The following is a 26485-nucleotide window of genomic DNA, read 5'->3' on the forward strand; positions in this document are numbered from 1 at the left end:
CCTCAATCAGGGGCATCCCGGGGATTATTGGGAAGCATACCTCAGTTGCAACTTCCCCTCAATCTCCCAGAGGAATGGGCAATACCTGCTCGGGTCTGCTGGATGCTGACATGCGGTGGGGAGAATAGCAGGCTGAACCCTCGCATCTCAATACTTTAAAGCTCCCGTCACGGGCGCCTCTCGATAATGTCACTAAACCTAAGAAAGGACTCTGCTGCCTTTGCTCCTGCCCGTGGATTGACTAATGGTGCCCCTCTGTGGGGTAATGATACTTGTGAGGACCCCAGTGCAAAGTACATGCAGGGTGCCCCCCCAAACCAGCCGCGGTCGGTAGGGGAGTACCTGCCGGGGCGGTGACGTGGGGAGGGGCAGGGTAGGGGTTAGTAATGTATGGATAATGGAGGTTTGCAGGTAAGTAAACATTTAAATAAATCAAATGAATTTCGTTGCGCGCACTGCATCCCCAAATGCAATGCAGTGCGCACAACGAAATTCGTTTGATTTATTTAAATGTTTACTTACCTGCAAACCTCCATTATCCATACATTACTAACCCCCACCCTGCCCCTCCCCCTCTCCACGTCACCACCCTGGCAGGTAAAAAAAGGGGGGGCCAATCGGCCCCTACGCAGGCATGGCGGGGCCCGGCCCCTCCCACACCCCGTACCTTTCGTGGTCGCTTGCCCCCGCCCTCGCCCGGAAGTAGTTGTGCACTTCCGGGGTGAGGGGGCGGGGCCGCGGCGGCGAAAGGGTTAAGAGCCTGGGGAGCGTGGGAAGCGGCCTCTTTGTGCCCGCGCTCCCAGGCTCGCTCCTCGCCCCACGGTGAGCAGCATTTTAAGGTCCTTACGGGGGGGCGGGCCCATTCACGAAAGGGCCGCCCATCGGGAGGGGCCATTGGCCTCTCTCAGAACTTCAGGGGCAGGATATGATATCCAGTATTTTAAAGGGTGCGGGGGAGGGAGTCTACGCTTTCCTCAGGCTGGTAGCCACCCCTCACAACACTATGACGTCACTAAGGTGCGCGAGTGTCTGGGCCCTCCTGTTATGGTTAAATGGAGTTCGGGGAGCGCACGTGGGTGAAACGTGCCCTGGGTTGCGCATGCGCATTTCGAACGTGAAAGCGCAGCTGTAAAAGGATCTGACACCGGTTGGCGACCTTGCCGTACGACTTAATTATTAGAATGCATTTTTAATTTTCAGGATGTTAGATTCGGTTAGGAAACACGCTGTACTAGATATTTGTTAAGGTTAGCCCATCATACCATGTCGAAACGGATGTCAATCTAATGTTCTGAAATGTGCATTCTTTAATAATTGTCAGAAATGTTTATTTTATTAAAATTTTGATTTGTTTTTATATTTTAATAAATACGGCCAGGGGGGGGCCCTGTACCCCCTGACTTCCAAAGACCCCATGTGTTGACTGGTTGAATCAGGTAACTCAGTCAGTGTGTTAAGGGGGGAGGTGGCCGGCAGTCCCAGACCATGCTCCCCTACCGACCGCGGCTGTCCCAAACTCCGAAGCTCCCAGGTCAGAGCCTGCCAGTGTCGGAGGGTTCCCCTGAGCTCGGGGTGGCCCCACACCGCAAGGGCTGCTGGGGCTTTTGCTACACCACTGGTGCCCCTCCGCTATTTGCAGGGAGCACCTAGCCAATATCGCATTGCATCGCATGACCCCAACGAACACATAATCATAGACTTGTGCAGTGTCTTGCATGCCTCCAAGCTCTCATAACCATCAATGCAGCCTACCGGTTCTTGTTTTTCTTTTCTATTTATTAAACGTTCCCATTAGATGTAATTCCGAGATGTAATATAATCGATTATAGAAAACTGTGATATTTCCAGCGCCTGGCTCTGAACCCTATTTTACGAGTACCTGTGCGGCATCTATCCTGTTGATCAAGACGTACACCATATTATATGCATCCGTTGAAGGGTAAATAATCATTAGTCAATGAAATGTCAACACATGCATTTGTTTTTTATTAAGCGCCAAACCCAATAAACATCATTAAAAAACAAATGCAAGACCGTTTCACGTACTTCTCTATAATACTTTTAGGAACATCTCTTGATTCTGTTTGTAATGTGTTGTTTATTTATGGGATATAAAAATAAACTGTTAAACTATTTGATTTTATGTTGAAAGCAAATTTTGCATGTTTCATTAAGAATCCAATTACTTCAAGGCTGTGAATAAACACTTTATGTGGTAACTAGAAGCTCCGTTTTAAAATGTTATTTTCTTTTACTTTCTGATTTAAAGCGAAACCTGGAAAAACCATCAAAAATGAGCATCCATTGCCTTATCGAGTGTGCTGTGAACTGTCATCTTTCAGAATGGTCGACATGGTCCCAGTGTTCGCGCTCATGCGGTGTTGCAGGTAATCAAAGTGGCTATGAGATAAAATGGCAGAAAGGATTAACAGAGGATTTAAATGTGTTAATAATGCAATGTTACCAATTGCCATTCCTTCTAGGTAGGTGCGATTTTGTTAAGAATATGTGTCATGTGCCAGGTTTAAAAATACATTTGCCCAAACACAAACTCGGTGGCTCTGAATTAGCCACTTAATCATGCAAAGTGTTCAAGTTTACAAGGGAAAATCAGCCGGAACACTCCAGTAATCAGAGCAACCAGCAATTGAAAAGGGCACTTTAGGAACGTATCCACGAGTTAATTCTCAAACAACTCGGCAGTATGATTGTTTATGGCATTGATCGTTTCAGGAATAAGTGATGGTTATCAGCTTGATAACTTTGGAGAAGTCCAGAAAGAATCTTTATCACAGATGTTGTATTCTTGTTTATTTCTGGTGAAGGCTTAACAAGAGGAAAAGGCAGCCGACAGAGTCGAGATGTTTTTGGCTGAGGAAATGTGCTCAAATGTGGCAGCAATGGTTGGAGAGGGTGATGGCATGTGAAAGGGGAGATACGGAAAAATCATAGATAGATAAGGATAACAGAAGGAGAAATAGGCCTTGCCCATGTTGTGCTTTTGAAATCGGTGTGTCTAATGTAAATGGAGAGAGATATAGGTTAATCATAAGAAGGTGGACAGAGTGTATTATTTGAGGTCATGAGGTAGCGGGCAGCGGGTGGACTGACTGATTGAGTTGACGTTGGAGAGGGTTCTCCTAAAAAAGATACAGAGGCTGCCAGTTGATAGTGAAAGTAGAATGGCATTGGGCATGGAGAAGATGATATGTGGAATGATTCTGGGTGTAGAGTATGGGTGGACTTATTTGGTCAGTGCCTTGACACAGCTTAGCATTAACCAGCAACTAGTCATAAATACCACATGCTGTTAAATGGGTGCAATGTGTGGGAACGCTAGCTAATCACATGAGCTTTAGAGATTGTTTGTAAGGAGTAGAAGAAGAAGGTTTGATGGTTACAGTGTAAGTAGCGTCCAGAGAATTAAAATGGCCGGATGATGATTCTGAGAGATTTCTGAATAGACACAAAACACAATGGTGGAGGACTGACCTTTATGAAATATGCACTGATTGGTGGTGCGCAGCCATAGAAGTTCCGGGACACCAAGAATAAGTGGTTCAAGGGCTAAGAGAGAAACAGCAAAGACTTGAGTCAATAAGTCAAATAAGCTTTCACATACTTTCAAGGGTATGTCGTGAATAGGGGAACTCATAATTTTTACCAGGAATGCAAGGTTATTAAACATTATTTAGGGATTATTAAGCACTGTGAACATTCACAGACTTCCACCTTGGTAGTTTCATGCAAAAGCAGAAAAACTAAGCAAGAAGTCATTGTTGAATGAATTCCTGCTTCAAACAATCCCTGGGGGATGTCATCCTGGAGCAGAAATTCAGGCCTTCTCGTCCATTAGGCTATTGAAGCCTTTTCTCCTAAAACCATAAAGGTTGGGGAGGCTGCAGTAGGCATTATCTGGTAGTAGGACTTTGCCCTAGTAAGTAAGGAGTCTCATTGACAGTGACTTGAGAAGTAGGAAGTGAGAGGCCGAAATGTGTCTTAAAGCTGAGGCAGGCAATGACACCTTGCCCTCTCTGGCCAATTGCCACAGTAACAATGGACTCTTACTATGGTAATGCGTCGCTGAATCTGCGTTTTTTAACATTTTGAAGTTTGCAAATTTCAAACCCTTAAAAATCCATGAACTTTCAAGCCCTTGGAATATGCACCTCCATCCACTCCTAGTCATGATCAATGCTATTGAATGAGAAATTAAGTAAACTGTAGATAGAGGAATAATGAGTGGTTTTGAAGTCTCTGATATACTTCAGTGTTTTCTTATTAAAGTGCATATAGAATATGTCCAATTGTACATCAATTAGGTGATTGGTGGTGAACAGCTCTGAAATGTTTTCTACTGTAGCATAGGTATATAATATAGCCTAAGCGGGCTATACCGGCTCTTAAAGGCCAGAGCCGAAGGCGAGGGACTTTAACAAGGGAGTGGGACTTTAATAGCCGTTATAGCCCAGCTACGAAGGGCTATAAGGCTATTAGAACATTCTGTATTGCTTGCGTTGCTCCCTTGAGAACCACGTCTCCCCAGAGCACTCACAATATTTCAATAAAGTTTTACTGCTTGTGTTCAGAGTTCATTGTGTTTTTATTCAAATTTTCATTTTATCTTTTCTGGACATAATATTAGTCTTCTATTTCATAGTAATAATAGCCCATGTGGCCCAATGCATTTCGGGCGTAGCCCTTCCTCAGGGGCCTTATGATTCCTGTAAAAGTAAACAAGTACAGTTTCAATTCACTGTCCCTTCTATTTAGGCTCATGTAAGTACATAAACATAAACTTCAACTCACGCATTTCATAAATATGCCAATAGAAAGAGGTCACGTGTTCAAATTTGCATATATACCCTGTATTTCTCCATGTAAAACAACATGAGACGATGAATTTTACTCAAAGATTTTGTCGTGTTGAATGTGTGTTAATCACCAAAACCACAAAACAGTAAAGTGTAACTGTGTCTGAATCCTGTTCTTAAACAATGTTCTTTGTAAACGATACCAGGTAGAAAGTGGGAAAGTGCTAACCTTGTCTGCCGGGTTGGGTTCATTAAATGGACGATTGACGTGCATGTAGACGAGTCTGCGCAAGAGAAAACATTATCAACCGCTTGTAACAGATGTTTCAAGCATGCACTGTTAAATTACGACTGTGAAGCCCGAAAAACGGGACTTACCATAAAGTAGTTCAATGGCGCGTTCGATACTCCTCGTTTACCGGCGTTTCGCAAAACCAGAAGTCCCGCGTGTTAAAAGGACATTCTGGGGTCACGTGGGTCGTGCGAACGATTGGCGAAGTGTGATAGGTGGTAATCGTCCGGTGTATGTGTCAGAAGTTCTGATTGGTTGTGTTGAAGTCACATGTGTAAACACTGCCGGCGTGCGATAGTGCAACTGAAGAAAGAATATTAAAAGTGTGTAGCATTACGTAATGTAAAGTATTACCATCAACATTTGCTATATACTGAAATGTATTACATCCACTGTATTAGACAATATCATGTAAACGTTTTATAATTGCCCGTCAACACCATAGATAATATTGCACATTTTATCAAGGCTCGCGTTTGTCACCAAATGTATTTGTTATCAAATGCTACACACTTTTAATATTCTTTCTTCAGTTGCACTATCGCACGCCGGCAGTGTTTACACATGTGACTTCAACACAACCAATCAGAACTTCTGACACATACACCGGACGATTACCACCTATCACACTTCGCCAATCGTTCGCACGACCCACGTGACCCCAGAATGTCCTTTTAACACGCGGGACTTCTGGTTTTGCGAAACGCCGGTAAACGAGGAGTATCGAACGCGCCATTGAACTACTTTATGGTAAGTCCCGTTTTTCGGGCTTCACAGTCGTAATTTAACAGTGCATGCTTGAAACATCTGTTACAAGCGGTTGATAATGTTTTCTCTTGCGCAGACTCGTCTACATGCACGTCAATCGTCCATTTAATGAACCCAACCCGGCAGACAAGGTTAGCACTTTCCCACTTTCTACCTGGTATCGTTTACAAAGAACATTGTTTAAGAACAGGATTCAGACACAGTTACACTTTACTGTTTTGTGGTTTTGGTGATTAACACACATTCAACACGACAAAATCTTTGAGTAAAATTCATCGTCTCATGTTGTTTTACATGGAGAAATACAGGGTATATATGCAAATTTGAACACGTGACCTCTTTCTATTGGCATATTTATGAAATGCGTGAGTTGAAGTTTATGTTTATGTACTTACATGAGCCTAAATAGAAGGGACAGTGAATTGAAACTGTACTTGTTTACTTTTACAGGAATCATAAGGCCCCTGAGGAAGGGCTACGCCCGAAATGCATTGGGCCACATGGGCTATTATTACTATGAAATAGAAGACTAATATTATGTCCAGAAAAGATAAAATGAAAATTTGAATAAAAACACAATGAACTCTGAACACAAGCAGTAAAACTTTATTGAAATATTGTGAGTGCTCTGGGGAGACGTGGTTCTCAAGGGAGCAACGCAAGCAATACATTTGTACCGCAATCCTAGTACAGGGGTTGTTACCCCACGGGCACCACCTACCCACAAAGACATTTTGAACAAATTAGTAAACGACGAGTGCGTATCCCAAATCCCACTTTGGTATTAGAACATTCTGCCACTAGAGGGCAGAATGTTCCAATAAATAAAACAAAGGCCTCTCGGAGTTCTAGAGGTTTAAATTCCCTCGGGCTCGGAGAGGCCTTCGAAAACAACATTGAATGTTGCTTTGCAGGCCTTTACCAGCCCTTACAAGTATGGAGCACTCCATTGTCTTCAATGGAGCTCCAAACATTTCAATGTTTTAATATAGGCTATAGCCTTATAGTCCGCCTTAGCAGGCTATACCGGCTATTAAAGGTCCACTCCCGCGTTAAAGGCCAGAGTCGAAGGCGAGGGACTTTAACAAGGGAGCTGGACTTTAATAGCCGGTATAGCCCTGCTAAGAAGGGCTATTAGAACATTCTGCCATTAGAGGGTAAAATGTTCTAACAAATAAAACAAAGGCTTCTCGAAGCTCGAGGAGATTTAAATCCCCTCGAGCGCTGAGAGTCCTTTGTAGAACATTGGAATGTTGCTTTGCGGGCCTTTACCGGCGCGTAGAAGCAGGGAGCACTCCATTGTCTTCAATGGAGCTCCCAGCATACCAATGTTCTAATTCTGATTAGATGTTGCTCTGGGAATGTATTCTGTAAACTGTTGCTAAAGTGCAAATTATGCACAAGGACTCCATTTTCATTATCAAACTAGATTGACTTAGTTTCAACTGTGACAAGAGTGTGCCTTTACAATTTAATATATAATTAAGTGTGAAGAAAATAGTGAAAATTGTCAATACAAATTTCTTGTGAGTTTGGGTTGTGTTGCGTATGTATATCATTGGAAACACATGCCACAGTGGAGCCACATTGGACCTGGCATTATGCTACAATATGCCCCAGCCCTAAAGCAGCCCATTACTACTGCTACTCTGCAATAATTCTTCTACCAATGTAGGGAGGCTCATTTAAGATGCCTCGTCATGATTTCAAATCAGGCATGCCAAAAACAGAGAAATCTGTACTGCAGTTCAGTGAAGAGCTGTGAGAAACTGGAGTATTAGTTAAAGCAATAATGTAACTATTTGTTAACAGGTCCAGTTAGGTCTCAATAATTTAAACCTATGCCAAAACTTTGGTATCTGCAGTAAAGAGCAAGAAGTCTTACCTTAGGCAAAGTGTGTAGAGCATTTATCAGTACAGAGAACAGCTGAAAAGTAGATAACAAACACAATTTAATTTGGGGTTTTATTGAGCACTCTTGTGCCCCGAGGTGTCTTGGCGCAAGTCTGAAGCAAGAAAGGTGTGCATAAGAATAAACAGCGATTTCCTGACCATTAGATGTTATTGTTTGCTGTAAAGCGAAGTTAATTTTTACCTGAAAATTAGTAGAGTAGGTCCTATTATTATATCCAGAAGCAGATTATTTCAGAGGAGTGCAGTATTTTTCACAAAGCCTTTGCCTCCCGAGGTAGCTAGTCTATGTCGGGCACAATATGTTTTTTCCCATGGCTATATCAGAGGGATCTATTAAGAATGTACCAACTGAACTTGTTTTTCAAGTACTCCGGGCCTGATCAAGCTAAAGTTTCAAAGGCAATGAAAGTCATTTAAAAGCGGCTCGCTTTTTCACAGGGAGCCAGTTCTTTTCATTCAGGGCTGGGGTAGCAGATTGGATATAGGTAAATTTACAAGCATTCTGGCTGCAGACTTCTGCATAGTTTGTAATTTCTGATTAAGGTTTACTTACAGATTAAGATACAGGCCATTGCTGTAGTTAATGAGTGAGAGAACCAGTGCAATGACTACTGTTTCTAAAAGGTCATAAGGGATCAGATGTCTAATATCCTTCAAGGTTTTTAAAATGAAGAAAGAGGATACTCCATTAACCTGGCTTTTACAGGTTAGTCTGCTGTCCAACATGACTCCCAAGTTCTTAACTTTATTCTTTTGAATAGGAATAACTCCCATGTCCTGTAGCCAGATTGACGGGGTCCAAAAGGATGTGTTATGTCTGAACAGCATCACCTCTGTTTTTGCCAAATTTAGTTTAAGGTAGTTTTTGTCCATCCAGTCACTGACTGCAGACATACAGTTTCCAAAGAGTTCATGAATGGCACACTTCGTATTGGAAAGGGACACCACTATCTACGTATCATCAGTGTAAGGTACCAATAAGAACCCAAAGGATCTGATGAGTCCTACCAGAGGGGTAACATAGGGCCCGATTCACAGAACTAACTTAAGACAAAATCCTAAACTTACTACCATTTTGGTATTCACAGAAGGCACTTACTCATTTTGGTATTCACAGAATGCACTTACTCATTTCGGTATTCACAGAAGTTAGGAGTCCTAACTTTAGGACTCTTAAATGCCTTCTGTGAATATCGAAAGTCTTAAAGTTAGGATTTTTCTCAATTTAGTAGTAGTAAAGTTAAGACTCCTAACTTTAGGACTCCTAAATGCCTTCTGTGAATGCCGAAAGTCTTAAAATTAGGATTTTTCTCAATTTAGTAGTAGTAAAGTTAGGACTCCTAACTTTTGGACTCCTAAATGCCTTCTGTGAATACCGAAAGTCTTAAAATTATGTTTTTTCTCAGTTTAGTAGTAGTAAAGTTAGGACTCCTTACTTTAGAACTCCTAAATGCCTGCTGTGAATACCGAAAGTTTTAAAATTAGGATTTTTCTCAATTTAGTAGTAGTAAAGTTAGGACTCCTAACTTTCGGACTCCTAAATGCCTTCTGTGAATACCAAAAGTCTTAAAATTTGTATTTTTCTCAACTTTACTACTACTAAACTGAGAAAAATCCTAATTTAAATACTTTCGGTATTCACAGCAGGCATCTAGGAGTCCGAAACTTAGGAGTCCTAACTTTACTACTACTAAATTGGGAAAAATCCTAATTTTAAGACTTTCGGTATTCACATCAGGCATTTAGGAGTTTTAAAGTAAGGAGTCCTAACTTTACTACTACTAAACTGAGAAAAAACCCAATTTTAAGACTTTCGGTATTCACAGAAGGCATTTAGGAGTCCAAAAGTTAGGAGTCCTAACTTTACTACTACTAAATTGTGAAAAATCCTAATTTTAAGACTTTCATTATTCACAGCAGGCATTTAGGAGTTCTAAAGTAAGGAGTCCTAACTTTACTACTACTAAACTGAGAAAAAACAAAATTTTAAGACTTTCGGTATTCACAGAAGGCATTTAGGAGTCCAAAAGTTAGGAGTCCTAACTTTACTACTACTAAATTGAGAAAAATCCTAACTTTAAGACTTTCGATATTCACAGAAGGCATTTAAGAGTCCTAAAGTTAGGACTCCTAACTTCTGTGAATACCGAAATGAGTAAGTGCGTTCTGTGAATACCAAAATGAGTAAGTGCCTTCTGTGAATACCAAAATGGTAGTAAGTTTAGGATTTTGTCTTAAGTTAGTTCTGTGAATCGGGCCCATAGATATTAAACATGGATGGACCTAAAGATGAACCCTGCGGAACACCACAGGGTAAGATGTAGGGTTATAAATTTCTTTCCACTTAAACTAACTGATTGAACTCAATGAGTTAAGAAGGACGTAAGCAGAGTAGGAGCACAGTCTTTAATCACCAATTTGCTCTGCTGGTCCTCCCCATAAATGTCGTCAACCATATCAAAAGCGATGGGACCAAGACTACTTTGCCGCCACTATCCAAGGTGGAGCGAATCTCCCCTGTAGCAACTATAAGGGAAGTCTCTGTGCCATGACAACTACGGAAGCCGAACTGTGACACATCCATGTGGTTCTTTTGTTCAATAAAGGAGGTTAACTTTTCATTCATTGCCTTTTCCACCAGTTTGCCGGAAAGGGCAGCTTTGCTGGAGGACGATAGTTGTTAGTATCAAGGGGATCAAGATTAGTTTTTTTTAAGAGTGGCAATAAAGATCTGTTAGAAATGGGTGGTCTCTAGTTGGCAATGTTTTTCACCTTTGTCCAAATAGGGGCCCTTGCTTCTAGTCAGGGTAAGAGGCTACACTTCTAAAATAACCCCTGCTCACACCCATGGTAGCTTGGCACGAGCAAATAGGCTTATCTTAGAAGCAGTGTGTAAAGCATTTGTGAACAGATACAGTAATACAGTGAAAACCCTACAAATAGACACCACACCAGTTTAGAAAAATAAGTAATCTTTAGTTGACTTAACACAAGATCAAACAACAAAAATCCACAATACTGTAATCTAAAAAGTCTTTAAAATGTTAGAAATGATTTAGTTTAATGTAGATGGTAAATGCAACACTTTACTCTCAAAGTACCTTGGATGCGTCACACAAAACACACAAAAGGGTTTCAGGGAAGGTGATGCATCTGTTCCTTGCTTTGGAGGAGGTGATGCGTCGGTTCCTTACTGCAGCGCAGGGGCAGTGATGCGTCAGTTCCTTACCAGAGAGGAGCTGATGCTTCGGTTTCTTACTGTGTTCCGGTTACGATGCGACAAGATGGCACTTTGATCCTATTTGATGATCCAGTGCGATGCGATAAAATGGCGTCTTTGATGCGATGCGACAACATGGATGCGATGCGTGCACGCCTGATGGTCTTGCATCAAAATCGATGAACTTTGGAGCCGCGACTGGCTCTGCGACACGCTTCTCCGGTGATGCGGCGGCGACCTTTGCGGTGGCAGCACACTTCTGCAGTGATGCAACATACTTCATCTGCAATGCAACAGCGAACAGCTGCAGCATGCTTCTTCGGCCATGCAACAGAAACTGCTGCGGCGGCAACACGCTTCTCCTCGTTGCGTCGCGCTTCCAGCTCCCAGTGACACGCAGTTTCTCAGAGGGCCTAAACAACAGCAGGCACCTCAGTACAGGTAGAATTCCCAGCAAGGGAATTCAGGGGGAGCTACTGCTGAAGTCTTTGTATCCCTGAGACTTCAGAACAGGAGGCAAGCTCAGTCACAAGCACTGTTTCCAATAAGGTGCGCGCCTGGGCTCGCGCGCAGCTATGTTTCCTGTAGCGCACATTATAAAACGTGAAGCGCTCACAGGCAACTGAGGACCTTTACGCCGTCACTTTTAAAATGCACGTGGCGTGAAAACGGTCAGATTGTGTGCCTTTGTTAAAGTACTCATGTTAATGGCAGCGCCTGTCATGCGCTGCAATTAAGTACATCACAAGGGCACACAATGTGCCCCCCAGCTATGGCTTATTAACAAATAAAAGGCAGCAAGTCTAAAAGCAAGTCGTGCTTGTAGACTTGCTGCGCTCCATTTGTGAATAGAGAGGGGCAGATAGTGTTGTGGGCTTAGCTGGGCAGTGTCTGGAGTTTTATCTCAGGCGCGCCCGAGTTTTCTTCTTGAGAAGAACAAAAGGTGAACGTTTCAACCTTTGCACATAACAGCTGTAACAGCTCTTCAATGTTGATTCAAACATAGAAGGTATGCATGTTGCGGTTATAGGTACATAATATTGTTTTTTTTTTTTTAAATGTCCTAGTATGTAATATCGTTTTATTTATTCTAAAATATTTTGTTTTAATAATTTTGGTAAATATTAGTTATTATGGCATTATGAGGTATTCGTTTTATATTATTAGTTTTTTTGTATCATCTGTAATTTTTAACCTCATATTTAATTGTTTTTAAATGTAGTTCGACATTTCTGATTTACTAGTGGGTTGTAAATTATTATTTTTAATTTATAGTTAATTATTAATTTAAATGACTGTATTAACTGGTAGCTAAGTAAATGAATAAATAGATAGCGTAATTGCTATTTTATTTTTTAACTAATAGTTAACTGATTAGTTTAAAATGATGGTATTTTTATTAATTGTTTTAATTTGTTTGTGTTATGTAATAATTATTTGAATATTAATGTTTCATGTTTATTTTTTGTACTCATTTTAATTGTATGTTAGTGGTTGTTTCTGTTTGTTTTTCGGTAGTAATGAGGGAACTGCATATATTTTAAATATTTATCATTTTTATATTTTTCATTTATTTTTTGTATAAAAAGTATATTATAAAATATTAAATCATTAAATTAATGTATTTTAATTTGTTATTTTGTTCAATATTTATATATGTTCATTAAAAAACTATGATTTGTGAATACTAAATCTAAATCCTTTAAACTCCAAAATGTTCCCCACTTTTGCTTATGCTACAGTGGAAACAGTAAATCTAACCTCTTAAAAGTCCAACACTTTGTCATATAGTTACTACTTATCTATATATTGTGTTAAGTTAGCGAGGGCTTATTAAATGTTTAAACGCCATTTTTCCTTTTGCTGCTTCTACACACGACACTTACTTGATGATTTAGCTTTCAACCTACAAGAGCGTTGTGATTCACATGAGAATAATATGTTATTGCTCTGATATCAGCTTTGCTTAGTAAACTATGTCTGTACAGAGAGTGCTGAAGATTCAAGGATAACTCAACACAGAATTGTTGTGAAGTCTGATCTCCGCACCTTCATAGACATAACATAAGTGCAGCTCCTGCCAAGTTCTGGCTTTAGGCGCGTTTTATATTGCTTTGCTTAAGGAACACACACACACTTGATGCGGTTCGCATGCAGAGAGAGCTGGTGGAAGCTGATGTGATCTCTTCATACTAGGATCTTGAGGTATGGGCCCGCCCTGCTAAAACCCAAAGAGACCTTCTTAGATGTTAATATAATATGCTAGTTAGGGAGGGTGAGATATAGGTGTTATTAACCTTTATTCAATAAAGCCTCTTAGCATGCTATCACCTTTTGCTTTCTATGGACTAGTAACTATGCTGATAACTTTGCTTGTGATAATATGTTTCCTTGTATTATCTAAGATACTGCGTTTGAGAAAACGGCATTAGTAAATAAATATTTCAAATGTGCACGTGTCCTCATTTACTCCCCGTTCTGGTTTGAAATGATAGTATAACAAAAGAGCGTTCATGTGTTCCACGTAACCTGAAGTATCGTAAGTTCATGTTCTGGTTTGTCTAATCAAGTTTGTGATGACCAATGAGACACTGTAGCTAGCCTGGTAAGGGGATTTTGGGTACTGAGGTGAGTTTTGGGTCACCCTAATTCGCCGAGGTTCCAAATCTCTATGCACGGTTCTGTGGGAGAACGGAAACCCTGCTACATGGCGCCCATACATTGGTGGTCTTATATCATGACACTCGAGTAGTATATCATTCAAACCTTAACCCCTTCACTGTCGTTTCCGGTAAACGGTGGTGTCGGAAAAACCTACCTATTTTTGAAATAGGTCTTTTCAAGCTTGAATCTCTCTAAAACGGTTTCCTTGAATTACTACCCAGTTGTGCTACAAAGTTTCCTTTGTTTTTCTAAAATTCCTGTGCAGTCATGGCCCAGCCAGTGGACATTCCGCAGCATAGTCGCATAGCGGTGCGCAATCATTTGCAAACTTACAATGTACCCGTTGATGGCTTGGCTGTGATTCTGGTGGTGAGTGCGGAAGCAGCTTACCCATACGAACTCTTTTATTCGTGGGTGACATTTCCGGCTGTGGACGCTAATTCTGGTGTGTTCCACAATTACACTCCCTCACCTGTGCCGAATGAATATTCTCCGTACAGGGCACTGGAAGTACCTATTGATCATTGGCAGCATCGCGTTTGGTTTGGTGGCGCCCTACCCCATTCTTTGACCACTCCGAGGTTAGGTCCTTTGTCCATTCCGGGCGCAAATTGGCCTGTTTTGGCTGGATTTACTCCTCATCCACAACACGGCAATTGTACCTTAGCGGAGGTTCGTAGACTACATGTAGTTTCTATTGCCGTGATTCGTGCATTAGTGCAATACATAGGTCGTCATCTCCCGGGTGGGCCCCCGGGGGGTCCGGCTCTTCCAGCGGGACAGGGCGGGTTGAAGCTCGGTCCTGTGATGGTCAATGCTGTGATGGGTAAGCGTCCCCAGGAAAAGGATGATTTTCCTTTCTGGCTTGCCGAGAAATTTGACCAACTGGAAGTAGTGTTTCCTAATACAACTCCTGGAGATAAACATAGGATCTTAACGATTAGTTTACCAAAGGATTTGGCCCCAGAACTCGTTGACTGTGAGACCTGGGGAAAAACATTTGCGGCGGTCTATGCGAGGTGTTACGGCACTCCGTCTATGGCTGTCCTGCCTGATATCGTTAAACGTGTTCAAGATGATCACGGACCGGAGGCAGCGGTTGAATTGGGTATGCGCCTGTGTGGCTCCTTTGATATAGTTTGCGATCTCATTCTTGCTAATGTCAAGGGGGATGCAGTGAACTTTCAAGTTGCTAATGCTTGGAGGCGATTCCCGATGCCGATAAACCCAGGCAGTTGGCGAGGATTATTGTGGCTGCTTATAGAAAGGTGGGTCGCAATAGCAAGGGTCTGAAGCCTTTTTCTGTAAAGGAGAAAAAGCAACCCCAAGGGCAGACTTCACAAACGGAAGTTCAGCCCCAGTCCAAAAAACAAAATTGGCCTAAAAAACAGAAACAGGGTAAGCAACAGCAACAGCAGCAAAAACAGGAGTCTCATGCTGCGTCTCAGATGCCTGCGCAAACAGAACGTGTTTATGACTTGCGCGATCGCGCGACGATTAAATCACCTGATCGCTTTCAGGTTTCTGATCAACGCTCTCCTCGTTCCTTTCAGGACTCATAGGCCCCGAATACCGGTGGTGGAGGAGGCGGAAGGGGTCGGGTGGTCAGCAAGGTCGTGACCAGCCCCGCCAGACAGAAGGCACAGGACAGCAGGACGGCTCAACGCCGAAGAGACCGCAGTTTGCCAAAAAGAAAGTCGCGGCTTTAACAGCGCATCGATATGCCACAGATAGTGAGAACGCGGCTTGGGAATCTGACATGGGCTCTGACTTTGCTGGACAGCGCGGCGGAGATTACCATTGTGAGAGAGGCCCTGCGTCCACTACTGAAGGTGACAGCGACTGATATTTATGTTGTGATAGAAACAGCCGATACATGAGTTGCTCCTCCTGATAGACTTTATGAAATTATCCTGTTAATAGAAGGTGACATACAACGTACCATCAAAGGGGTATTTTGGGAAAATCTTTCGTCTACGTATGACATTTTGCTTTCGGAGGCTGACTGGCCCCCACCTTTTGTGCTCGCTGCTCCGAGAGGGGAGGAGGTAATCCTCCAGAGTTTCGCGAACACTGTCTCGAAAGAGCATGCGCAGCATTTTGCAGAAGAGTGGGCTAGGGCTCTAGCACCGGCTCTGTACCGCAACCAATGTGGTTGGGATAAATTGTCCCCGTGCCACGAGATTCCTTTGCGGTCTCAGCCGCAGCCTCAACCTCAATATCCCATACGGCGTGAAGCCAAAGCTTCCGTAGCGGCAATCCTTGAACAATTGGAATATCAGGGAGTAATTGAAACATGTGTGTCACCGATGAATAACCCTCTTTTTACTGTGACCAAGCCTGACAAGTCGTATCGTTTGGTATTGGATTACCGGCATTTGAACTCGCATTGCTGTAACTGTGCAGTACAGAATACTCACGGCTCTGCCCTAGTGGATAGTCTAGTGCGTAAGCGTTTTAAAACCACGCTTGACATTTCCAACGGGTTCTATGCCCACAGATTGGATAGCTTTAGCTCCCAATGGACCAGTTTTACAAGCGCTGGAGTCCAAAAACAATGTTGGCGTCTCCCAATGGGCTATAAGAATAGTCCTGGTATTTTTACCGCCCGCATAGTCTCTCTTTTAGAGAGGATCGACCCAGTTGCTTGCTCATATGTGGATGACATATATCTCACAGACGACGAAATTTGGGAGCATCTGTGTCGTGTGAATTCTATAATTTGTACCTTTGCGGACATGGGTTACAAATTTAACTTTACAAAATCGCACATTGCGGAGTACACAGTGTTGTTCCTGGGCTATGAGCTCAATAATGAAGGTAGAGGTTTGGCTCCTCACTTCTTGGAGAAATGTGCACAGTTGCGCGCTCCTACAACACTGAAAAAATTACAGTCTTTACTGGGCTTTTTAAATTTCGGGAGGACATACATTCCGGAATATGCCCAGCGTATCAAGCCTTTGTATGCTTTGATACAACCAACTTTTTCCAAATCATGCTGAGAGCACTCAGCCATCTTGCAATCCTTGCAGGCTGATCTGCTCGCTTCAAAATTTTTACTGACTCGTGATAACCACACCAACTTGGTGATAAGAATTATTCCTGGGACAGTGGGTTTCACGTACCTCACTTTTAATGAAGGAGACACAGTACCTATTGCTTACAAGTCACACTTGTACACTTCGGCTGAAATGCGTTTTTCCACTGTGGAGAAGGTTTTAACGGCTGTGCAGATGGCGATTCTTAAGGAAGGTGCTCTGTCACAGGGAAAGCGCATGTTGGTTGTTACACCCTGTCCTCATTTGGAGGCAGTTACGAAAGCCAGTGTACCAAATTCTAAAGCTTTGCACCCTCGGTGGATTCAATGGGCTGCTTCCTTGACGTCCACGGATGTCACGTTTATTTTTGACACCTCATTACGGTCGCAAGAGTACTTGCAGTATGAATTCGTTCATCCTGCTCCTCTGGCTATGCGACCTTTGGAGGACTTCCATTGCATCATTTACACTGATGGTTCCGCGCAGGTTGCGCATGGCTCTAAACACGCCTACGTTTCCGCATGCGCCATTGTGGTCGGTGCCATGGTGAACGATGAGTTCAAGTCCAGAGTAGTGCACACGCAAACTCTCGGGGACTGCACCGCACAATTGGCAGAGCTTCGTGCTCTATTACTAGCGTTGGAGTACGCAGATCCTAGTGTGACGACTCTTATTGTGAGTGATTCTTATTACTGTGTCCAGTCTTACAATGAAAACTTGTTCTTTTCGATTCAGAATGATTTTCGTGATTCCAAGGGTAGCACAATAAAACACAAGATGATCTGGGCTCGAGTGGCTGAGCTTAAGGCTACGTTGCCACTCGTTTTTGTAATTCATACTCTCGGCCATCAGCGTGTGGGAGTCCACGCTGTCGGTAACTCGCTTGCGGATGAGCAGCGAAATCAGCGGTGTCTACATATTTAGTTGCAGCAGTTACACGGTCCAAAAGTAAGATTGATGATGACATCTTGGCGGCTGTTGCTGCCACTGAGAAGGGAGGTAAACATCCTACGGGTTCCCTTCGAAGTGCGTGTCTTTGTAGGGATTTTTGCCTGTGGTACCTTCCATTCGTTCAGGGTCCGGCTTTCGCCTCTAAGGCGTATAAGGATGCCATGAGTTCGATGGGGGTCCAAGTCAAGTTTTCGTCTCCCTACAGACCTGAGGGTAATAGTGTAGTGGAGCGAATGAACCGTGATTTAAAGCAATCTTTGACAGCTCGAGTTATAGGCACTGGCAGAAAGTGGCTGGCCCACCTCAATGGTGTGCAGCGTGCTCTTAATAATCTCCCTAGAAGGTTTCTGGGTGGGCGGACCCCATACGAAATGCTCTTTGGCATCAAGATGTACGTCCCTGACCTTGACGGTCTAGACTGCGTGGCTTGCGCCACAACCTTTGACGTAGATGAACATTGCAATGTTTTACAGGATCTACAAAAGACCAGAGACAGTCTTGCAAAGGAACATTTGCCCTCCACATCGGATGTTGCGTTGCAGATCCCGGTAGTTGGCTGGCTACTCCAAGTTGGAGAACTGGTTCGAGAGAAGATCGATAACAAGAAAGAATTTGGTCCTTCCTATCGAGCTCCGGTTCCAGTCCTTGGAGTGAAGGGCACAAGAACAGTCATTTTACCACCGCTTCCTGGTCGTAAGGAAAACAGGTTTATCTCAATTGACAATGTCAAGATACACAGAGTGGCCGATTCTTCTTAGTATGACACCGGCAGTCTCCTGTCCTTCCATTGTGAGAAATTCAGTTTTGGTCACTGCTTCTAATCCTGAAACCGAAGTGGCCATCGAATTGCCTGCAATTTCCAGTCCTTTATTAAGTACTTTGCCTGGTACTGACCATGATGAAATAGACTACACTTACCCCACTGACTTATCCATGCCTGACCTGCAATCACGTTTGGCCACAGAATCCAGATTTTCATTTGACACTGTTTCCAATGCCTCGAAGAAACCCTCACGTTTTGCAGTTTATGCCAGCTTATTTAAAAAACATTTTTTGATTCCCCCTTTGACATATATTTGGCTGGTGCTTTTTTCCATTTACCTTTTTATGTCAATTGGGTTTGTGTTTTATTTTTTCCGGATTGTAAATGGACACTATGTCGACGAAAGAACATGCATTCGACATCTCAATGGAACTTTGGCCCCCCTTTCCTCATCGCATTCTGCACACAGACTGAAAAGAGACTTGACATTTGTTAACCTCACTGCTTGGCCTGTCTTTGATGGGATAGTGTGGGATGCCGTTAGATTTCAAATTCATGGCCCTACTGAGGTTGTTAATGTCCCTAATGTGCTTAGAGTTAACATGGGGGATGTAGTGAAACAAAACATACGTTCTGATGATTGGGATGTTCAGGCCGTAGAGTCTTTGTTTTCTGATTTGAAATACTATGCTGCCTTTGATGCAGAAGATTTGTACTTAGAGTCTGCTAATTATGGTGATTTGTTTTGCTTTCAACATTTTGGCAATCACTTCTTACATAAAACTACTTCTAGAAGGAATACTGTAAATTATACACAATGGGAGCATTGCCCCGCTCCTAAACAAGGCAGTTCAAGTACTTTTTTGAAAAAGTACACTTATTTTACTGACTTCAATCAGTCTAATCCCGAGTCCTTTTATTTCAAAATGACACAGAAGCCTATGTCCAAGGTTAGACTTACCGATACCAAATTATTGTACTTGAAGTCCTTTCTTGATCAGCTGGCAGTTGGCGGCTATGAATTGTGGAAGGAAACTATTGACCTAAAATCTGTTTGGGGTTCTAAAACCTGGCAGGTACAAGGCACTGAGGCTTTGCACCGTGCTTGTCTCATCCCGAATCAAATGTTGTTTTTGAATTCCTCTATTTCACAGACAACATGCTTTGGATTGGCTACTTCTAAAAATTGAATACTCCAACCATCCCTGAGTTAGAAGAATATTCTGGCTGGAGTAATTATACTCAGTTTTTGATTAGGGACTTGCAAACACTATTGCTGAATTCATCCTTTAACATATCCAGTATGGATCCAAAAGGTTGGCTGATGTGGCACAGAAGTGCTAGTTCATGCCAGCACCGTTTTCTAGGTTTATCTGATGGTTTTAAACAGGTCAGACCTGATCCACGTTTTGAAACTCAACATTCGGTCACGACTTACTCAGTGGGCAAATTATGTCAAAATTGGCTGAAACATTCTAAATTGTCTGCAGTTAAATTACATCTTGCGAAGCTGAATGATGATGTAGATTTAAATGATTTCATAAAAGGCCCGGCTAGTGGTAGATCAAAAAGATGGATATATGCTATTTACAATGAAATCTGGAAGACATCACAGATTGAGGCGGCGACACGCCTTAGAGCTATAGATCAAGCCAATCTAGAAAAAGTGCTTGCAGTGGTAGACAATAGTATTAACATGCTTTCTTCCCGCATTTACACGTTAGATAATATTGTGTCTTCTGTAGTGGATATTGTGCAGGATGAAGTATCTGTATTGTACCATGGTCAAAATCAATTGCGTTCTATCATGCAATTTGCGTGGACCCTGCAAACGTGGAAATCTGGCAAGGTGCCATGGACCTACATGAATGTCTCCTCTCTCTTTGCCCCCTTTAATTTAACTGACAAGCAGCGCTTGCTTTCCATGCGAGATGCATCCTTTTCAATGTTACATATTGAGAGATTAGAGTCCTTGCCTTTTTCTGTGGCAGAGGCCACCGCTGCAACGTGGCTTATCCACGGTTTGATAACATTACCTTTTGCTTTGTATAAATTTACAAATTGTATGCGATATGTTGCCATAGGTCGATATGAACCATTAGGTAGTGCGTTTCTCCATGAAGTCTGGTCCCTTCCTTTTACTTATAGATGTTTGAAAGACGGACAGGAGGTGTATCTGAATGGGGAGGAGTGTACAGAAACACCAGATCACTCATTAATGTGTAGGCACATACAATTGCACATTTCTTGTAACCAGGACCGGACAAACTTAGCCTGTGTTTTAAAAGGGACTCCAGTTCCAGCAATCATCCCAACTTTTACCTTACTGGGGAACGGAAGTTATTTACTTTTAAATAATGAAGATTGTTGCGGGTTAATTAAAGGTGTTGCTTATGTGGTAACAGTAACTGAATGTGTAGTTTGCTGCAAAAATGTGCTATACCCACCCACGCATGGGAACGGGGATGTTTCCATCTGGCCGCGCATCCCAACCTTGAAAGCGGAGTTCAATGGCATGAGCAGAATAAGAGCTCTATTGTCCCAAAAAGAAGTGGCCTTGAGTTCGGCTCGAGAAACATTCGTGCTTCACATAGCTAACACCCGTACAGAGCTTCAGGCCCTTTTAAATACTGATTTACCGTTGCATTTCAGCGAACTGGTTCATTCAATCTTTAACGCGTCCTCGACGACGGGGCTGGCGCATTTTTTAAAATAGTTAGCAGCGGTCTCGTGACTTCATTTGAGAAAATATTTGGAGTCATTCCTGCGTTCTTCCATTCTATTTTTTCAAGTTTGTTTGGTGGATTCCCGGTTTTACTGGCACTAGCGGCAGGCGTTCAGGTGATTTTTTGTTTCATTAAATATGGATGCCCTTCATGTGCAAGAAGCCCCGCAGCCCCTCCTGGCACTGTTTCGCAACAGGATGCTTGAATATTATGGCACTCTGCCGCTTGCGACTTTAAGCACGGCGTTTGGATTGTCGGTTCGATTTTCCTATTTCACCTGTGTCCAGCCTGTATTTCATTGCCTGAGCTGTGATTTTGACTGGGCCATTGATTTGTGTCTCTGCAAGTCGGTTTCTCCTGACGTCGATTTTAATCAGCTGATGTGTCCCGTCGTGGCTCACGAGTTGATTTGTTCTGGCGATAGGATTATGGCCTTGCCATTGATGCATGGACTAATGGGTCCTTGGAACATACTCGCAGCAGCCCAAGATTTCTTGGCACAGAGCTTTCTTGAAAACCCACCGAGTTGTCCTCTGATGGTGATAGAGGCTCCGGTACTAGAAGAGCACGTATGTTCTTTCCCACTTTTGAATTGGATGGCTAAACTGTTTTCAGATGAAGACGGTGATTTCATGTTGGAGGCTGTTGCTGCATATTTTGCATATTCGGTCTTGCCCTAAAAACTTTCTTGGTTTCTGATCATGACACCTTTTTCTTTGCATTTTTTCACCTCCCAGACCTATTGACTTGAGTGCTGATGAACACAGTATTGACATTTTGAATTTTTTGAATTGGTTCATGGAATTTTTTTCCCATCAATTTTTAAATTATAACATTGCTCATCGTTCTTGAACTCTGTTTTCATGAAGAGGCCCTTATCTTATCTTATCTTATCCGTGCTCGGATCATGGGGGGGTGTCATATAGTTACTGCTTATCTATATATTGTGTTAAGTTAGCGTGGGCTTATTAAATGTTTAAACACCATTTTTCCTTTTGCTGCTTCTGCACACGACACTTACTTGTTGATTTAGCTTTCAACCTACAAGAGCGTTGTGATTTACATGAGAATAATATGTTATTGCTCTGATATCAGCTTTGCTTAGTAAACTATGTCTGTACAGAGAGTGCTGAAGCTTCAAGGATAACTGAACACAGAATTGTTGTGAAGTCTGATCTCCGCACCTTCATAGACATAACATAAGTGCAGCTCCTGCCAAGTTCTGGCTTTAGGCGCGTTTTATATTGCTTTGCTTAAGGAACACACACACACTTGATGCGGTTCGCATGCAGAGAGAGCTGGTGGAAGCTGATGTGATCTCTTCATACTAGGATCTTGAGGTATGGGCCCGCCCTGCTAAAACCCAAAGAGACCTTCTTTGATGTTAATATAATATGCTAGTTAGGGAGGGTGAGAAATAGGTGTTATTAACCTTTATTCATTAAAGCCTCTTAGCATGCTATCACCTTTTGCTTTCTATGGACTAGTAACTATGCTGATAACTTTGCTTGTGATAATATGTTTCCTTGTATTATCTAAGATACTGCGTTTGAGAAAACGGCATTAGTAAATAAATATTTCAAATGTGCACGTGTCCTCATTTACTCCCCGTTCTGGTTTGAAATGATAGTATAACAAAAGAGTGTTCATGTGTTCCACGTAACCTGAGGTATCGTAAGTTCATGTTCTGGTTTGTCTAATCATTGGAAGTTTGTGATGACCAATGAGACACTGTAGCTAGCCTGGTAAGGGGATTTTGGGTACTGGGGTGAGTTTTGGGTCACCCTAATTCTCCGAGGTTCCAAATCTCTATGCACAGTTCTGTGGGAGAACGGAAACCCTGCTACAACTTTCCCAATATTTACTTACTTTGGAGTGGGAACAGTAAATCTAACCTCTGGCTGTGAGTGTTAGCCCCCCCCCCAGAAGTTCTGGTCTAGTTGCGCCCCTGAGCAAGCCCCCAAAATTGGAAGAGCACTAACCTAGCTAACCTGATCGTACTGTTAAAAAAATGATGTAACCAATACAACCCTGCAGAGACAGGCTGTCACAGAACTACACACCACTGGCACTGACCTGGCTGGTGGCTCTGCTAACTTAATGCGCAAGTGCTGAAATGAATTGGACCGGCACCAAGGGGGCGGCGCGCTGGTGCTAATAATACTTGAAAGTACATTTTAAAGCAGTGATAGAAATGCCTCAACGAGGCACTACTTATTTTGCAAGGCGACTCTTGAGGAGCAGCAAGTGGTTTGGGCCATTTCACCGTAACGACTCCCTTGGCAAACACCGGCCAGAGCATGATTCTATGGCTCAGTAGCAGCTGCACGGGGACAAACTTTGGCCTCTCAAGAAAACTGTACAAACGGCCGGTATGTTTCTCAATGTGGAAACCATACACCCAACCAGGATGTCCGGCTCGGCTCTGTCAATTATATGCAGACTTGCCCTCTCGTAGATAGCAAATATTCTAACCCACAAGAGGCCTAGCAGCCGCGGAGTGAAACAGGCAAAAAAGGCGCATGGTTAGCAGTAACATATTCAACCGATATGTCACACACTTGACTCCACGGCAATAGGGGGTTCCACCATTCCATCAAGTCATACTTACCAAGCGCGCATGAGCATGATCCTGTATCATTCCTCGTAATTCCCCCTCAGTCATTCAGAACTTACCACCAGGTTGGCTTTGACAGCGTGGGCTATCGCTGCTTCTGCACCACTTGGTCTGGGCGTCAACGGGCCTACTCCAGCCTTCAGCCACTATGGCTCTGCCACCTCTTGCCGCACTCACATGAGCACACACCCACTGCCTAGCCCCACCCCATTGAGTGAAAGTTACGATTCTGACTCAGCTTTGTTTTGCTTGGAGGGAGCAGTCAGTAGAAAATTGAAATAAGCACACAGGAGTTAAAGTCAGTCAGTTAAAAGAAGCACAGGAGTTAAAGTTAGTCAGTGAAAATCAATCAGTCAGTATTCATGCATGATTACCAGCGCTCCTGAGGGCCTGCAATTATGCCGGACTTTGCATTTCAGTGCAGTGATGCGGACCACCACACTGAAATGTGTTAGTCTAAGGCCTGATGTGTTGTACTTTGCAGGGCAGAGACTTCAGGGTCGATTTAAGGCATGGCAAAATTGGGCTCTGGCCCATGGGCCCAGCCTTATAGGGGAGCCTCCTGATAGTCTTGCTGTGATGTCCTTGAATAATTACTAAACCAATTGTTTTGAATACCATTATCCATTAATTTATTTTTAAGGTGGGTGATGTATAGAGTCTATTATAGCCATTCTGCAGAGAAATGTTTATTTTTCATGCAACATCCATAAAAAGGTTTCTTTTAGATCACAATAGGACCAAACATATGAGAAATGGGAGTGTGTCACAGATATTATTTGCAGTAATATTAGTGAACTGCTGATGTGTTACAATATTGATAACACACATCACTATCCCTGAACATTAGATGTAAACACATTTAGAATTCTGACAATTGCGCCTGTATGCTGTCAGTGACCTGGCCTAAGAGGGCAAGAAAGAGCTGAAATGAACTGATAAATTCAACCCTGTTCTGAACAGGGGCCCCCAAAATAGGTATGGTCCGGGGCACCCAAAATCCTTAGGATGTCCCTGGTAGACTTGCTGCATTTCTGTGGTTAATAGGGCTCAGCCGTGGGACCAAGGCCGGCTTTAAGGGGGTGTGACCGGTGCTACTGTACCAGATGCAGACTTTGGGATGTGGGTGGGAGGAATGCCGTGTTTGCAGGTATAATATTGCTTTAATAGCACCTGCTGCGATTTTCTTTGACTTCAGCAATTTTCATGCAATACTAAATATGTCAAGATAACTCTCTGAGTTTTCTCTAGTGTAAGTTTTAAGGTAGCGCAGAGGGTTAATATGCCTGCTGCAAAGAATGTGCACCATGAAGATCTCAAAGTGCCCAGCTGTCCCACGGCGGTACCTATAAAAAAGGCCCTGAAATGGGAACGCCAAAGCAAATTCATGCAGGGCATGGACTGCCAAGTCCATGCCTTGTAGGAACTTGTGGTGCATGCACACAGGGGGGGGGGAATAGCATGTGTCCCCTTGCATGTATCCCCAGGTATGCGATCTTGTATAGGCTCCTGACATTTCCCCACCTATGAACAGAGCTCAAGTGGAAAATCTTTAGTGAAATCTTATATTGGTACCGCCGTTGGAGTCCTGTGCTTTTCCAAAGCCGAAGTATACTTGCCTGTGTAACCAATTCATTCATGATGTGTGTATGTAAATTGCAAACCTGCCTTAAGAGCCATCGTGTGGCACTGTATGTGTGGAATGCACTGTATTTTCATTTTTTAAGCAAAAGTTTGGAGTGATGTTTGCACTGATATTTGTCACTGCACCTATATGTGAGGTCCGGTTCTTTGCGCACATAGCATAGGCTGCAGCGCACAGAAACCTTACACTGCCGCACACAGAAGAAAAAAATAGAGAGAACATTGGTCACAAGCCCTTGGAGATCTTCCTTAAGATAGTAAAAGTTAACACAAACTTCCCTTTCTCCTTTCCTTCGCAATAAAGTAACCACTGCAGGCCAACCCCAAACAGCAACAGCACAGGGGCAGTAAACTTCCTTCAGCTTCTCCAGTTCTTCTCCTTGGCAAAGGGTTTGTCTTGATTCCCATAAATGATCTAAAATTCTGGGGTCTAGGCCCCAATATTTATACTGCAAGGCAGAGGGTGCCTGTGCCCAGCCAAAACCAGTTCTGTCCTCTTGGGTGCAGCTTCCTGGCAGGAGGTGGATACAGCATTGTCTGGGAGCAGACCTGGCCCAGGAAGCTGAAAGGAAATCTCTTTCCCCTACTCTCTATTCTATGAGGGCTCAGGTCAGTGAAAGGAAATCTCTGCCCCTACTCTATTCAATTCAGGTCCTATTCAGCCCAGCCCTGACCCATCAGACTGCTGGAGCCAAGGCCCTCTCCAGCCCCCTGTCACTCACAAACCAGACATGGAATACACAAACCCAGCAGAGACATGGACGGTTAGGCAAAAAATACCTACTTTCTAAAAGTGGTATTTTCAAACACAGAATGTAAAAATTCACCCTCACTAAAAGATGTTTTTTAACATTCTGAGTTCATGCATACTAAACTCAAATTTGTACATTGTTGCCTGTGTCAGTTAGGTTTATAAGATGTTATAATCAAACTGCCCATATTGACCTATGGGAACAGGTAGCCTTGCAATAGTGAACAACGAAATTGGCTGTAATTCACTATCAGGACATGCCACACACACCAGGGCGTGTCCTACATTTTACATACAATGCACACTGCCAATGGGCCTACCTT

General features: G+C 43.0%; 1 protein-coding gene across 1 annotated transcript in view; it reads left to right on the forward strand.

Moving 5' to 3' along the window:
• THSD7B (thrombospondin type 1 domain containing 7B) overlaps window positions 1-26485 on the forward strand; it is a 1994218-nt gene that overhangs the window by 1810199 nt on the left and 157534 nt on the right. The window contains exon 20 of the mRNA XM_078682458.1: window positions 2270-2387. Within this exon, the coding sequence (XP_078538584.1) occupies window positions 2270-2387 (118 nt within the window). The remainder of the gene's footprint in view (window positions 1-2269; window positions 2388-26485) is intronic.

This window comes from Lissotriton helveticus, chromosome 3_1 (genome assembly GCF_964261635.1).
Source record: "Lissotriton helveticus chromosome 3_1, aLisHel1.1, whole genome shotgun sequence".
Taxonomy (NCBI): Eukaryota; Metazoa; Chordata; class Amphibia; order Caudata; family Salamandridae; genus Lissotriton; species Lissotriton helveticus.